Source organism: Cylas formicarius, unplaced genomic scaffold (genome assembly GCF_029955315.1).
Source record: "Cylas formicarius isolate icCylForm1 unplaced genomic scaffold, icCylForm1.1 PGA_scaffold_9__14_contigs__length_23061073, whole genome shotgun sequence".
NCBI lineage: Eukaryota > Metazoa > Arthropoda > Insecta > Coleoptera > Brentidae > Cylas > Cylas formicarius.
This window is the reverse complement of record NW_026844365.1, coordinates 18,745,830-18,761,781: the sequence shown is the minus strand read 5'-3', so window position 1 is coordinate 18,761,781 and position 15,952 is coordinate 18,745,830. Positions and strand designations below refer to the sequence as shown.

The following is a 15,952-nucleotide window of genomic DNA, read 5'->3' as shown; positions in this document are numbered from 1 at the left end:
GTCAAGTTTCTTTTTTTAAATTGCGTGTGAGTGTTAAATTTCAAATTTTATTTTTTATACTGTTTTCTCAAGGGTTGGGAAATGAGCAACCACCAAGTGTCGTTATTTGTTGTCTAACGTATCCTTCCAGTACCAATAAAGACATTTTGAATTGATTTGAATTTAGACTAGAGTATTACTCTTAGAGACATGAGTGGAGGGTAGTCATGGATCGACAGATTTAATAACGAATTAGAGTTTATAGGTAATATCGTCCTCTATATCTATATCTTGTGCTTTGGTGGTGGTATCTCGTTTCTTGATGTTTTTTTTTAATAAATCTGATCGAAATTGACAATAAAAGGCTTACGAACAAAATTATGTTTTAAGTTGCCAATACTAAAATAAAAAACACATTCTGGTTCATACAGATTACATTCTTTTCGGAAATTTATTGAAACGGAAACTACATCAAACCTGCAGATATTAATTGAAAAACTTCCCCTCTGTGTCAAATAGTAGTATTTTCTTCTTGATTTGAATCGGATTAAAGTGACAATTACCTTTTCCGACACTTATTGAAAACTGCATCAGACCTGCACATAAATTGCCTTAAATCATTGAACTAAGGCTTTTATTTGATGAAAATCCATTTAACACAATTAAATTAAAACAAAAGATGTTCCGATTTTCACAGTTATTTATTTATTGGTTTATGACAGCTGATTCGGCAACACTGTACCTTTATCAAATGACGGCCCACACCTGTCCTAAACCAATTAATAACCGTGAAAATCTCAACATTTTCTGTTCTAATTTAATGGTGTACAATAAATCAGCAGATGTCAACTTCAAACAAACACTCATTTCAGATACCAGTGAAAAACGACGCTTCCGCTGCCAAGAGACACACACAATTTTACATCGAGCATTAAACTGCATTTATAATTAGTGCCATGGTTTGCGGCGCCATAATAGTTGGAAGCGTGTAACCTCTAGTGTACAGCAAGACAATACCAAGCCACGTAACCCTGTAGTTATTAGAAAATTTATCGAAACAGCTAACCCGCAACTCTTCTATCGTGATCCGCAATATCACCAAATTTATCGCTTATTGAATAGTTTTAAGTTTAGGTTTAGTTTTAATTATTTAACCACAGTATACAAACTGTATGTGTAGCAAGTCGAAAGAAAAAAAATGAATAAAAGTCACTTAAAATAACGAATCAAAGTGGCAAAAGTAAAGAGTTTACACAGGTTTACAATTTGAAATTTAGATATTCATCAATAGTGTAAAAACAGTTCATTGTCAGTAGATGCTCTTAAAAGAATAACTACCAAGGCGTTTTATAATATTACAAGGTAATTTATTGTAAAAGTTCAAGTTTGAAGAATTCTTAATTGATTTATTAAGACGCTTCCGGGGAATTACTAACTGGTGTGCCTTACGCGTTGGGTAGGGACGTCAGACTGAACAGAAAAGCTTGACTTATTAGAGTGAATCTTGATTAGATTATTGTATATGAAAGTAGATGGTAAAGTCATAATATGAATATTGGGAAAATATGTTCCACAGGATTCTCTATAGTCCAGACCAAGAAGAATTCGGAGAGCTCTTTTTTGAAGACGAAGCACTCTGGCTGCATAACTAGATCATCCCCAGTTTGCATCTTAGAGTGAAATAAATCGAAATACACACTTTTTATAACTTGAAAATTATGAGGTTGCTTAAACTTTCGCAGCATAGAGTGCGGATAACAATGATTTACAGACAAAATCAATACGAACTGACCAATTTAATCTATCGTCAATAGTGATACCAAGCAGGCTGGCGCTTGTGTCTTTCGTAATATTGACATTTGATAAAACTAAGATATTTTATGTCGGTTCAAAAGCAAGTCCTTTTCGGCAAACCAGGTTCGCCGATAATTCCGGTGTCGTCTGCAAGTAGTGCAAACTTGATCTGCCTAATAAAATGTGCAGAATCATTTATATAAATGAGGAACAGGAACGGACCAAAAGCGCTCCTTGCGGGATACAGGGAAGCTGGAATAACAAAGAAGGGGTACTAGCACGATCAGTAAAATGCGATTCGAAGAAAGATATGACGGACTCTGGCAAACCGATAGTAGACAACTTTCGCAATGACAAACTATGATTGACACAGTCGAAAGCCCTTGAAATATCAAAAAGAGAGAGAGCGAGAGAGATGCATGCTGTATTATCTGGAATGCTAGTAAGATGCGAGTTTGATTTTAGTTTAAAATTTATTAGTCTCCAAGAATCCTCGCTTTTATTATTTGACTTTAAAATTAAAATTATTGAATGCTAGTGGGATGATATGGGATATGGGATATGATAGGTAGAAAGCTGAATCAGTTATCACATCTTCTAGTGTATAGACAAACTCTGTGTCAAGAAACGTGTAGTATTTAACTCAAAAAGAAAAGTTTGAGGTCGATATCTGCCGGTTTTCGCTACACAAAGTGATGGAAAGTCCGGTTTTAGTTGATATCTGATCGACATCCAGAACAAAAGGCAACTATTTGAATCAGAAATTAACATTTTAGGAAGAACCTGCCGCAGGCAGACATCGTTCATCTGATTCGCAGCATGGGACACCAATGAAAATTAAGGCGATAGTTACTAATATTTATCTTTATTACTTCGCGAAATATTAGTAATAATAATAATAATAATAGCACTTTATTTTCAACAGGTAACATGACTCAATTACAGGAAATATTAAATATAAATTAAACAAAATATATACACAGGGGACGTAAAAACTAATTATAAATCTACTAATCTTATAACTTAAAAAAAGAAGGAAAAAAGGAGAAAAAAAAGGGTTAGACTTGTCAGTACAGATAACCTGATTGAAAGTTTCAGAGTATCGCCTGGAGACCTTTATAATATAAATCGCAGTGCGATGATAGTTTGTTGGAGGTAACACACATATTGTAAATCGGCTTTGAAAATGGATATTGGACTTGGGTAAGAAATTTGATTGATGTCTCCCTTCCAGCCGCGGCACGAAAACGTAATTGTGACTCCGTAAGCTCAGAGGCAATTCAGCGAACCTTCCCAGCAGAAGATCAAGATCAACTCCCCTCTCAGGATAAGAACCGTCCGCCCTGAACATTAGATACTTCAGTAATATCTTCTTTGCACACTCTCAAAGTACTGAGTGGGGCAGTTATATATGTGTGACCATGGTAGCGAGCTATAGCCAAGCTTGGACCTAACGTAACAGTTAAATAAATAACAGTTTAACACTAGCTGAGCTATAAAAATGCCAGCTATTTCTTATTACGAATCTTAAAATTTGAGTTGCACTGGAAAACTCTTTAGTAATGTGAGGTAGAAAAGAGAACGTCTGGTTAAATAAAATCCCCAGATACAGTGGCAAGTCTAGTAAGCATTGTAATTGATGATTATAGGAGTTATTCTGCTGTCGTAAGAAACCACTAACATATTGATGTTGTTCCGGAGAGTCATGCATTAATGTATTGATATAGTTTTAGGTCATCCACTTAGGCAAGCTTGCCGCAGATGATCAACGATATGAGATCATCTATAAATATATTGCACATAAGTGGTCCAAGGTAAGAACCATGAGGCACGGCAGAAGTTGGAAAAAAAGGAATTGATCTAAACCCCTCAATCTCAACGAACTGTCTACGGTTCACCAGGTAGGACCTCAACACTGTAATCAGCGAATCGGAGAAACCAAATTTTTGACTTGCTTTTTCAATCAGTAAGAGATGATCTATCTGGTCAAACGCTCAGTGTATATAACGTCAACTTGATCTTGCTTGTTCAGGGAGTCACAGATATCAGAAGACAGGGAACACAAGTTGGTGATACATGATCTTTTTGCACAAAAACCATGTTGTTGCGTAGACAGTTTGTTTTTAATTTGAGCAAAAATAAATGCATTTAATATAATACATATATATAAAAATTGATAAAATGTCACGAGTATATAATGTAGGTAAGAACAAACTCTTAATATTACTCATTGCGTGGGCTCATTCTTCAACTGTGGCTAATGAATACCGATTAAGCCATTTCCCAGATTTACGACCGATAAAGAACTTTTAAATCACTTTCAAACGCCGCAAAATTAGTTTCCCGCGCATTTTCGCATAACATTATCATACATTACCGGCCATTTAACCACACGTTTTAAGTACTGGCAGCGTATTATTTCGAGAGCTTCTTCTTAAAAGGACGTATTATTTTTATGTTAAAGTTCAAGCCGGCGAATCCGCTTGCCAATTGAGCCGCGGAAACATTGATTTTAATTGCAGAGTGGAGTTCGACCGATTGCCTGTAATTGCTACTTAAATAAATAATTTTCAAACGATGTGTGTGTGTGTGTGTTATTGTGTCGATACGCGGGCTGCAATTTGTTCGCTATGCCAGCGTGTTATTAATATTACGTTTTTAGGCAAGAGCTGGGCTTTGGCGTGGTTATTACAATACGACCTTGTTGTGAGAGAAGATTTCGACATGTTTCCTGTTCAAAAACGACAGGAAACGGACGATCAACAAACGAGAATATTAAGATGCGTTTCAGTTTTTCTCTTTACGTTGCGTTGTAATTTAGATTAAGCAAGGTTGATGATACGGCAAGATTACGTCCGGGTTTGGATGTGGTTCGAGCTTCGAAGTTTTTCGGCGTTTACGTTGAAGATAATGTGTAATTGGTATCTTTGCCCCTGTCTTCTTTCAACGTTCTTTCAATGAATCTTCCACGTCCCGGAGAAAAACATGCTCAACAAATACAGGATTGGGAACCGATCAACGAAAGAATAGGCCTGTTACAATTGTGCCCTTATTTGGAAAACTATTTGAAATTTTACTTGTGGATTACTTTGAGGGTACAGTAAAATGGAGTGAGAGTGGTCCGACAGAGTGTCATTCATTTGTCACTGTATGACATATATGCAGGTACAACTGGCAACAATGTAAGCTCGATGCTGGACGTGGCAGTTACATTTTCTTGAGATTAGTTCACGTTGGTTACTTGGTTACTACTCGACCATAATATTTTGCCCGTTTCCAAAGTTACGGTACTTCTGATGGTGGAGAAAAAACAAAGTTCAGTAAGTTTCATTTTTCGACATGAAGGTTTTGTATGGCGTTGTACAAGTAATTACAATGATTTAGCATCATAATTAACAGTAGCTTTTTAAACTTGGCGGATAACATTAAATGGGGTGATCAATCTAACCTCGCGTTATGTATGTACCCAAATATTCGTCAAGAAAAAAGGTACAAGTTTTGATTAATTTATTTGATTCAATCAAACTAACCTGAACTTATTTGAATATAGCAAGCATTGCTTTCCTTAGAACTGAATGGATTTTCCATGACTTCAAACGTTAGGCGAAGAAAATGTGACATATAATGATTTGAAAGTAAAAAATTAAGACAAATTTGACACACTTATTTAAAAAAAAAAAGAAATGAAAGTAGACTTACAAGATTTGGAAGATTTACAAATTAAAAATATACAGGATATTCCATTATTATTACTTTGGTAATTTATCCGACTTGGTATCTCGAATATTAAAAAAAAAGTCCTTTTAGCAATAACAGCATTGCAGATTATTTAGTGCTATTTAGTTTACTTTTAGCACGTAAATACATGATAAGAAAAAAATTATGCACTTAAGGCACAGCAGGTTTTATTTGATACAATTAATACTGCCTTTTATAATATTTCTTAAAGTACATGTATATGTACAGCCGCTACATGATTCCGCATTGAACAAAAGAGACATCTGAAGCATAAGTCTGGTTGTTTCCCAAAAAGCCGCAAGTACGTATCATCGCCCCATTATATATTAAATGAAAATTTTTAATACCACAAGCAAACAGCTTTACCTAACCATGAAAATCAATTATCTTTAGATATATACTGCATTTTATAGATATATCATCGATTAGCGATAATTTTTTAAAAAAACTTAATCATAATCAGTCCTTGTTTCGTCCAAACGTCTACTGATCAAAAAATGGCCTCTATAATCAACGGTAGAAAGAACAGAGGGCAGTACTAGCCAGTTAATTTGAGAACAAAAGAAGACAAAGCGAAAATATCCTGCATTAAACATTCTCAAAATTCAAAAGCGACACAGAATACAAAAGCGAGGTTAGAACCAATTTATTATATTGGCAACCCCAAGTTGATTTATATTAATATATTCCGTCGGGTAAGTGAGAAAAATGACAAGTTTATAGTTTACTTATATTATTATGTACCAGCTTCCTCGTTACTCTGTGCTAAATAAAATTCGTTTAGCAATAATTCGAAATGCGCCATGTCATTCGATTCAATTGTTTCGTGGTGCGGGGTGGAGACGAAATTATGGCTCTGCCGTTCGGTATGCTAAATATTTGTAATTACCGATCTGGTAGAAAATAAAGCCGTTGTTTATTTTAAATTATGTGTCTTTTTGGCAAAGTTCTGTAGTTATATTTTTATTATAATAATCAATTGTTTTGAATAAAAGACTTGAGGGTCAAATTTATTGTCGTTCCTTTTGGATTCCTTCTTGCTTAAACCCTCCTTTACATGACAATGATTCCAAGAACGCTTTAAGGGACTTAAGAACCGAGTATTAGTTTGATCCTAATGTTTTAAATGTGTGAAACCAAATGCGCATGTCTCATGGAAAATATTCGCTCGTGTTTGTTGTACTGACCTTTTGCTATTTTGCCATCACATTTTATTCAATAACTGAAGAATGGCTTATAAACATTTATTCAAAGTCGGCATATGAGTTAATCACACTGGCCCATTCAAAAGTTATATTACAACTTTGATATAAAATGTACAGGGGAGCCAATATTTGGGCACCTAAACATTTACATAGGCTTTTCTATGTTCCGGTATACTTTTTGCAAACGCAAACACAAAAGACTTCAAAGTTAGGAGGCATACATTTTTAAGAAGGTGTCAGAAGGATCATGACACAATTGATGACTCATACAGTAAAAACTCTATATTACGGTCAAGGTCACAAAAAAGTGTAAGTCTTTTATGTAAAAAGGATAAATTTCCAACTTAATACTGATGAGCGATGCTGTTTTTTTATCCAAAGTATTTTAAAAGAGTCATTGATTATTGTTCGAATATTCATAAAGCGGTTTGATATTATAAATGATCTCAAAAAAACCGGTCTAGAATATTCAATGTTCTTGTGTATAAATTATATGCCATGAGGAAGATTCCAGGAATAATTTGTTTATAAAATGTTCATCCTCATATATTCTTGGCTCTATCACATTTTGATTGTTGATTTCGTTAATGCCACTTATGAATCACACGGTACATTATTTCTTCATGTAATGTGGTCAATAGAGAATTATTAATAGTACAAATTCCTTTTCCGACCCACCCGTAAAACAAAAGATACTTGCTGAGCGAGAACAGAAAAAAAAACCGTTGGCCAATACGTTTTCCTTATTAGTTGTTTCTACGCTACATCGTCGGTAATAAATCTCAGCGTTTTATCAGTATATGTTGATAAATAGCCAGATATGGCGGCTATAAAGCCAGTTGCTCAATTCCGTTATTACAATCGGCCGGGGAAATATATGCAGCATCATTCGAATCGGTTATTAAGCGAAATTATTTAGAACTTTTTCTTCAATGATCCCAAAGGTGAGAGTAAAAGTCTGTACCCGACCTTAGAATCGCTCTCAAACTTCGTCGTTTGATATTTAATTACAAATATCGACGCGGCATTGTTTGTGGTACAAAAATGGCCCATAAATACCATTGTGTCCTAGATTATTAACTATTTTCCGAAAAAGGTCAGAACCTTTACTCGGACTCATTACGATTTCAAGCGTAAAATTTATTCAAAATTTTAGGTTAGGTTTCATTTACTGGAAGACAATTTTTAGTGAATGACGAGCGAGTACGAGCTATCTGAGAAAATGCGGCCCATCATCCCACTTGGTCACTCAATTTGCCAAATATCAAATCCATATACAGCGGACTCGGAAACTGGGTCAATTGTAAATTGCCCAACACGAGCACATAACCATCCGAGCATGGGCTAAAGGTCGTAGGATTCCTCTAGTTATTTGGTCGAGATACCGCGAGAACCACTACCGCCGCGTTATTATGTAAACTGCAGTAAAAATTGTTTATTCTACTAACGACCGGTTTTATTTCAAATAAATCATGGGCCGAAGACGATCCGCACCAACGCCTGGGGAGCTTAGCATGTCAAGTATGACAAAATTTTTGAGAAGGTCCGTTGAAGAAACCGACAGATCGAAAATGGTTCAAAGTGCAGCTTATAACCTTCAGTACGAAGATATCAATGCCGCCTGCGGGCATCAATTTTAACCGTAGGAGAGCCACTATATTATCTAATGCTATATGATGGCATAATAATAATAACAATAATAATAATGATATATTTATTGCTTATACCATCCACATAAAAATACATGCTAAGGGCAACGTTTAAAATCAGTGCTGCAGTGATTAAATTTTGACAAAACTAGGGCGTCACAAAGAAACCTCTTAGTTTCTCAAAGGAACCTCTACAAGAATTGTCTCTCATACTTTTTCCATAAATCGAACGATTTTAATGATATTCAAGGTCGAAGGTATGAATTTTGATATTGACTGAAAAGTAATTATCGTGAAATATATTCAATTATTCTTATAGAAAATTTAGTGCTCTACAAAAAAGGTCTCTTGTGAATTTTTCAAACAAACTTCCACGGGCTACTGTAATTTAAATTTGGTACACCTTATTATATTAAATCATTATTTAAGGCTATTATCCAATTTTTAATACCTACAGGGTAATACCGGTGAGATACTTTGAGGGTCGTAGAGAATTTAACTTTCTGGAATCTTTTGCTTTCGATCTCCTTTAGCTCCTCCCCTCAAACAACATATAAGCGGGTACAGAGCAGAAGCCACTTTTAGTCAAGCTCAAGAAGCCAACAGGATGATTGGCGAAACGTTAGCAAGTTCGACTCAACAAAAACCGACGCAGGAGGAATCCAGAAGTTTTGTAAAAAAAACTCTCTTGCGGTTTATCCATTATTCGAACCAGTTTGAAGATATTTGCATCGGAATCTTCATATTCATGGTTTTTAATAAAAATAATTAAATAAATTAACGAGTTTTCACAAGATTCATAAAAATTGGAGTTTATTTTGATAAAATGGCAGCTTTCAAATATTTTTTTTACTATTTGTTAGCAAGTATATTTCTTCCTAATGTAATTTCTAACGATATTTTCTTTTATAACTTTACTTTAATCACAATTGAATATTTCTCAACGAGTTCATTTAAAATAGAACCCATTATTTTTGTCTGGGGATGTATTACTAAAAAATTGGTAATTGTGCTATTCATTCATTTCTTGTTATTTTCGAAAATCGATGAAATCGAATTTTTCGAAAGTATCTGGCTCGTATAAAAATTTTATATCTCGGTGACGGTAAGTCGTATGGGATCGCCGTTGGTACAGAAATGATCACCGTAAAAAAAAATTGTCTGTTTGTCTGTTCTCCGTTCTCTGTTCGCGTCTTTAGGTTTTTCCTGAATAACTTTCGAACAGTTGGAGCTATAAACGAGGCACATAAGCTTCTAAGAAATCCATCTTTTTTGTGCTATTTTCGACTGTCTTTTGGACTTGATAGGTGTCCGAAATTTGAAGCAACCGACTTCAAAGTTGGTACCTATATGCAGCCTTGCCCCGTGACGGAACTAATTGAAAATGGGAGGGCTGAGGGGTCGGGAAGTATTTAAAAAAAATAAAAAGCGCGTGTACAAGAGTCTACAAAAAAGACCATTTTTCAAAAACGGTTTACAAGACCGACAAAATTCTTTAACCAGAAGACGCAGACGAAACGAATCCATAAACTTCTATTCTTGTCAATTTTTGAAAAATATACAGGGTGCGCCACAAATTCAAAAAACTGAAAAATTGGTCCTCCTATTATTGAAAATTGGCAATAATTTCAAATCTGTGTTTTAGATGACGATATAGCCCGTGTAGACAGCTTAAAATTTTGTATTTACGGTTTTTAAGTATTGTACAGGGTATTCGCGATATTCTTTTAAATTGAGAGCAATAAAATTACGCGAAGTATTTTTTTTTTATTTTTTTTATTTTTCCGCTGTGAATTTTTTCACCGACTTAACAGGCATTGGAGTCGAAGTTGATTCGTCAAGCACCACATCTTTTGTCACAATCGTCGGATAACATTTTCAGTTCATCGTCATCTCAATTTCATCGGTTAAACTAAAACTAAATTGCTCCACCATTTAAGAAAGATTAATTGAACGAATTAATTTTTTACCTCAAAATATGAGAAACTGCCTATAGTAAAGGAGAACGTTAGAAGAATATCAGAGAATACTATGTACTATGTAACTTGTGTAAATATCATAATTTATGTATTCCTATTTTCAATCCGTAAATGAATGCAGTGTCCTCGTTATCAGGACCTTGGAACCGATCGACTCCTAGAACTCTGTGCTCTCTTTGAGTGTTTGGTCCTTGGGCTTAATAAATTTAATTCCTAGTGAAGTGTGCAGCTGTTAAGAGATGAATAGAGGTTTCTTGCTCTTCTAAACGCAGCCTGTATGTATATATGTAGACTACCTTGGCCAGGATAAACTTTCTCTCTTGTTTTTCAGCATTCAAGTAGCAATCTCGGAGGCACAGTATCCTGTTGAGGTTCTAATGGGCGTATAGATTAATATAGCACCCTGCGGCAAGTGCAGTATATTCCAACTCCTGTTCCTTCATCTCATTCGTCATAAATTGTTACATTTGTTGTGAAAAACCATAGTCAACAATATTTAAAAATTTCCTAACCAGCTAAAATACGTGGCCCACTGAAAATGGTAAGAATAACTGATGTCTAGGTTCAGTAGAGGCGTCCCAAGGTTGGTGAGAGTTACCGGGTTTCTCCTAAGATATTTATGGAAATGACCACAGATCAAATGGTGATATTTTGACTTACGTTCAACATTCATTTGAAGAAAAAGCTAACAATTAAGTTTCAAAGAGTCGGTCTTGGAAAAGCGAATCTCTGTCGAAGCCAATCGCACTTAAGACCTCAATGCAACACATGAAAATCTTGATTGGTGCGGTCTATTTATATTTTTATCCAACTTCTAAATAATAGTTTCCAATTTGTATAGCATTTGTTTTAGACTTAATGACATTTCTGTTGCTCCAGCCCTGCCCGTGCTCTCTTCCCGGTAGTGTTTTTACCTCTTTTGTCCAATTCGCCTACTTTTATCTGATCGATACTGAACACCATGTCGAATTAATGCATTCGCCGGAAAATATATCCACTAATAAATTATTCAAAGGAACGAATAACATGCATAAAACATCTATGCGTTCGTGCCACCAAACACATCTTGCACCACATAAATTCTTCACGGATTTCATAGACGTATACAGGGCACTTTCGTTGGGCAAGCCATCGAAATGTCACAGGATGTAAATTAGACGGAACGGAATCAATGAAAAGGTACTTCATTATTGCCTAATGAATTCTGATATGCGACAATTTCGGATTGAACAACAGTTCTTGATCTATGGGACCTTGGCGAGGATATGATTATCCAATTTATTGGCTCAGGTGTGGTGTGTCTTAAAAAATCGGGCAGCTGGCTTAAAAATATTAACGCAAATCTGAAATAAATGTTTCTGTTTAAAATTATTTAAACTTTTTATATTCGCATTTTGTATATTAGTTTGTGAAATACCGTGAGTACTTCTTGCAATTGCCAACAAATATAATAAATTACTTAGTACAAAGTAAAAAATAATATATATTTGTATCACTCGTTAACCGCTATTTAATTTGCATATAAATAATTAGGAAATGTACACGAGATTCAGGTGGTGATTCTCCTTGGAAAGAGGTGAAATGGAAAGGAATGGAATTGAAAAATGTTTTTACAAAATAAAAGATGTTTTTGGACACTTTTAAATCATTACTTAATATAAATAAAGTTGACTTGGAAAAAGTATCTGAACTATTCGGAAATGCATAATGACAGCTTAGAATCAATCAAGGAAGTGTTGGTAATAAAAAGTTAAATGGGATATTTTTGTAATATATTTGACACAAATAAGTCAGATCTTTACCGCATAAATTTTTTATGTTACAAGGATTTCTTTTCAATAAACCAACTAGATTTTATTTAGTCATTAGTCGAATCGATTCTATACTATGATTCTAAAATGGTGGGATTTTTTTAAAGCTATTGGCTACGACTGCCAGGATCATTCGGCCATGGAAGGGGGGTATCCATCTTCTTTATTTCATATTTGTCTAGTTTCATTACTTTTTTAAGTTTAATTTATTTTTATATTTTATTAATTCATATAATTTTGAGTTTTGGTGTCTAAGTCAAATAGATATTGTAATATTGCAACGACCCTATGCTATGATTCTAATATGGTGGGGTTTTTTAATGCTATTGGTCACGACTGCCAGGATCATTCGGCCATGGAAGGGTTGTTATGTACAGTATTCATTACTTTTTTGAGTTTAATTTAATTTTATATTTTATTAATTCATAAAATTAATAATTTTGGGTTTTGCAAATGCGAATCTAGGTATCTAGGTCAAGTAGATATTGTGATATTGAAACGTATGCTTATGTTTTGGAATGAACTTTAATATATTTAATATATTGTAATACTATATTGCAGCAATTATTTGGACTCTTATATTCACTAAACTATTAGATAAAATTTAAAAAATGTATGTGGACCAACCAGGTTTATGATACAAAGATAATGTTTTAGCATTTGATTTCAATTATGGTCAGAAAATTTTTGAATATTGTTTTAATTTATTTACCACTGCTTGTGTTGCTTAAAAAAAAAGGTAAATTGTAATGCCACGTTTGCAACAATATTGCAATAGTGTTAACTTCAATACCTTTATTTACCACAAGCTTCACAACGATGGTTTCTCCGCTTAACTGTTGAACTGTTTGTGGTATTTAATTTTTTTAGTTGTTAAATTTTTTTAGTTGTACTTTTGTATGTTTGTCAGCTATTAAGAAAGCCAGTCTGATTTTGAGGTAAACTTTTGAATGTTTGAATAACACATGTCTCTTCCGAAAAATTAATCTATTCATTCATTTACCCTAAATTCCAAAGATATTAATATAGCTTCGATAAAGAAACTGTCCATGCCTGTTTAACAGTTGAGATGTGGCGATTTATTGTGAATCAGATGAAAGGTTAGCTCGTGCTATACGTAGCAATTACTTTAGCATTAATAAAGTTGATGGGCCTCGCGTTTGACTATTATGGCGCGAGCATCAAAATGTAAACAGTTTTCAGGCGGGTGCGCCTCTGGGCTAACTTGTAATAAAACAAATTATGATTGATATAATGATACGCAAATTGACGGTTTCTTAATTTTCAAAGGAAATGTCAAAAGCGTTCGATTTTAAAAATTGCTGTGGGCATATTTCGTAAGAAAATAATTTATATTTCCCAAGTTTCGAAATCCAGTTTTTGGCAGCGCTTAAAATTTAATTTTTTTTCCATACATTTTGAAAACAGAAATTTTGTGTCATATAGAGGGTGATTTAAATTCGATCCCACCGAAAACGTGCGCAAAAAACAGTGCAGTGCATTCACGTACGCCACTGTGAGTGTTGCGCAACTGACGCTATAATCGAGAGTGAATCTTCGGTCTATACTTTCAGCAGCGAATATATATGGTCATAACTGGGTCAGTCGAGGTACGAGAGAGACCGCAATGTTCACTCTCTGTGCTTCGACCTTGAACTCTTATTTGCGTGGATTGCAGTCACTTTTGTAAATCCGTATTTGACCACCAAATCGAATTGCCTTAAATTGCTAGCATTTTATTAATTATTAGAACAGGTTAAAGGTGTTTTATGACTATTACTGAATATTTTTAGCTTTATAAAATATCGAAAACAATGAAACAATTGAAGTGGAGTGGTAATTAAGGAATCTTATGAGCATAAGTATTCCTCATTATCATTATGGTGCGTTACGCATTAAAATATAACACTTTGTCCTTAAATAATTTGGTGTCATGGTACCATCTTGAAAATAACTGGCGCCATATTTATAATTTTTTCTAATCTTGAGGAAACCTATATGAATGATGACATAACAAGTTGTTTTTGATTCCGTTTTTATGACTTGTTTGGCATTGGAAATTCCAACTAGATTAATTTTCCGATTTATGTTACCATTAATTATTCCATTTAATGTGTCTCCGTTGCAGGCGATAAATTACAGCGACTTTCCTGACGTTCGTGAAGTTAAATATTAAAAGCAATGAAATAATTTATTGAGGTTCATTTACTCGAAAATCTATACAGGATGTCACGTAAATATTCATTCGTTAATGGGAAATTTTCTTAAATAACTAATAGCGCTAGCAACTATCTATAGAATAGTTGCTGAGCCATATTTTTAACTTGGACCAATATTGCGCCTTTTTATATAATATAATTTGAAATAAAATGGGGCCAATAACCTACTAATCTATCTTACTAACCAACGACTTTTTTTTTGTTATCTATAGGTGTGTAAATACATCTAAATTTTTGAGAAGAATTGTCAATAGTACTACGGTAGCCTTGCAGAAATTTCTTTAAAAAAATATCCGTTTAAACTTTATAACTCTATTTTGCTTGTGACCCTCTATCACCATAACTTTATTCAAAGCATCGCTTTTAAATATTCATTAGCCATACTTGAAGAGTTCTAATAGATTTATTGTTGGTATTTTTTACTACATAGCATACGAACGAAACGGTTACTCTGAGTGACTTTTAATAAATAAAATATATAATAAAATGATTCAAAGAATTTAGGTTTGTTTGTAAATAATTAATGTATAGGTTTCGAATAAAGAAAATGTTTTCATATTTTACATACATACCAGTTTACAAATGCTTGTTGGATCTACTGCAAAAACTAACGATTTAAAGGATATTTTTCCATTGAACCTTCAAACCAATCCGAATTAAAACTTTCTTTCACGCATTTCTTTTCTCTATTTTTTTCTGTAGTTTGAATTACACTGAAAGTACACAATATATATTATTATTTTTTCTGAATGACCTTACAAAAACCTACAACTTTTATTAATATGGTTAAATAACTTTTATGTGTTTTATTCCACACCACATTAAGTCTTAATGAAAATAAAGTAATTCTTTTCGCCTCCCACCACTCAGTATTTAAAATATATCAATTAATGCAGCTTTAGCAAATTCCATACTTTTTTTTTAACTTACTGACACACACCAATTTGGCAATGTTATTTTGTCCTGGCCACCTAATGTTTATAGTAACAGTCAGAAAACAGAAAAAGAACGAAGTATTAAAAATAAGTATTTAACATACTTGATAAAAGTAGTAGGTTTTCTTCTTTCGGAAAAAATAACAATATTTAATTAAATAATTAAAGCTCCTAGTTCAAACTAAAAAGTGAAAATATTGGCAAATCTATTGGGTTTAAATAATTATTAATAAAAAAGTTGAAGAATTTTAAAAGGAATTGAAATTAAAAATTAAAAATTGGGTGTTCTATTTCAAAAATGTATGTTTTATTCCTCGCGCTCTTTGAGTCACCCTGTATAGTTCAAAATTATTATGTTATTATGCTTGTTTCACATTTTAAGTTTAATCAATGTCGCGATGATCGTAAAAATGCTAGTTGGGCTTTTTGGATTATGAGCTTTGGACAAAACTTTCCGCAATTGTTTAGGCTTTCTAATAATATTGCAAAATTTACAGTTTAGTTTGAGAATTATTGGAGCAACCTTGAATTTTCCTCGTCAAAAAGTCTTAGCCTTAATAGCCTATGAATGCCAATTTAACAATTTATGTGTATAGTTTACATATACATACCTACAAAAGCGGATTGAATTTTTATCAATCAC

General features: G+C 33.6%; 1 protein-coding gene across 2 annotated transcripts in view; it reads left to right on the top strand.

Moving 5' to 3' along the window:
- Positions 1–4,462: 4,462 nt before the first annotated feature.
- The window catches only part of LOC132707497 (pupal cuticle protein 20-like), a 59,211-nt gene continuing 47,721 nt past the window's right edge, over positions 4,463–15,952 (top strand). The window contains exons 1-2 of one of the 2 annotated variants that reach the window (XM_060679383.1): positions 4,463–4,883; positions 4,939–5,093. In XM_060679383.1, coding sequence (XP_060535366.1) covers positions 5,070–5,093 — 24 coding nt within the window. In that variant the 5' untranslated portion in view covers positions 4,463–4,883; positions 4,939–5,069. Of the gene's footprint in view, positions 5,094–15,952 lie in introns of both variants that reach the window. The other variant, XM_060679382.1, reaches the window with a different exon arrangement.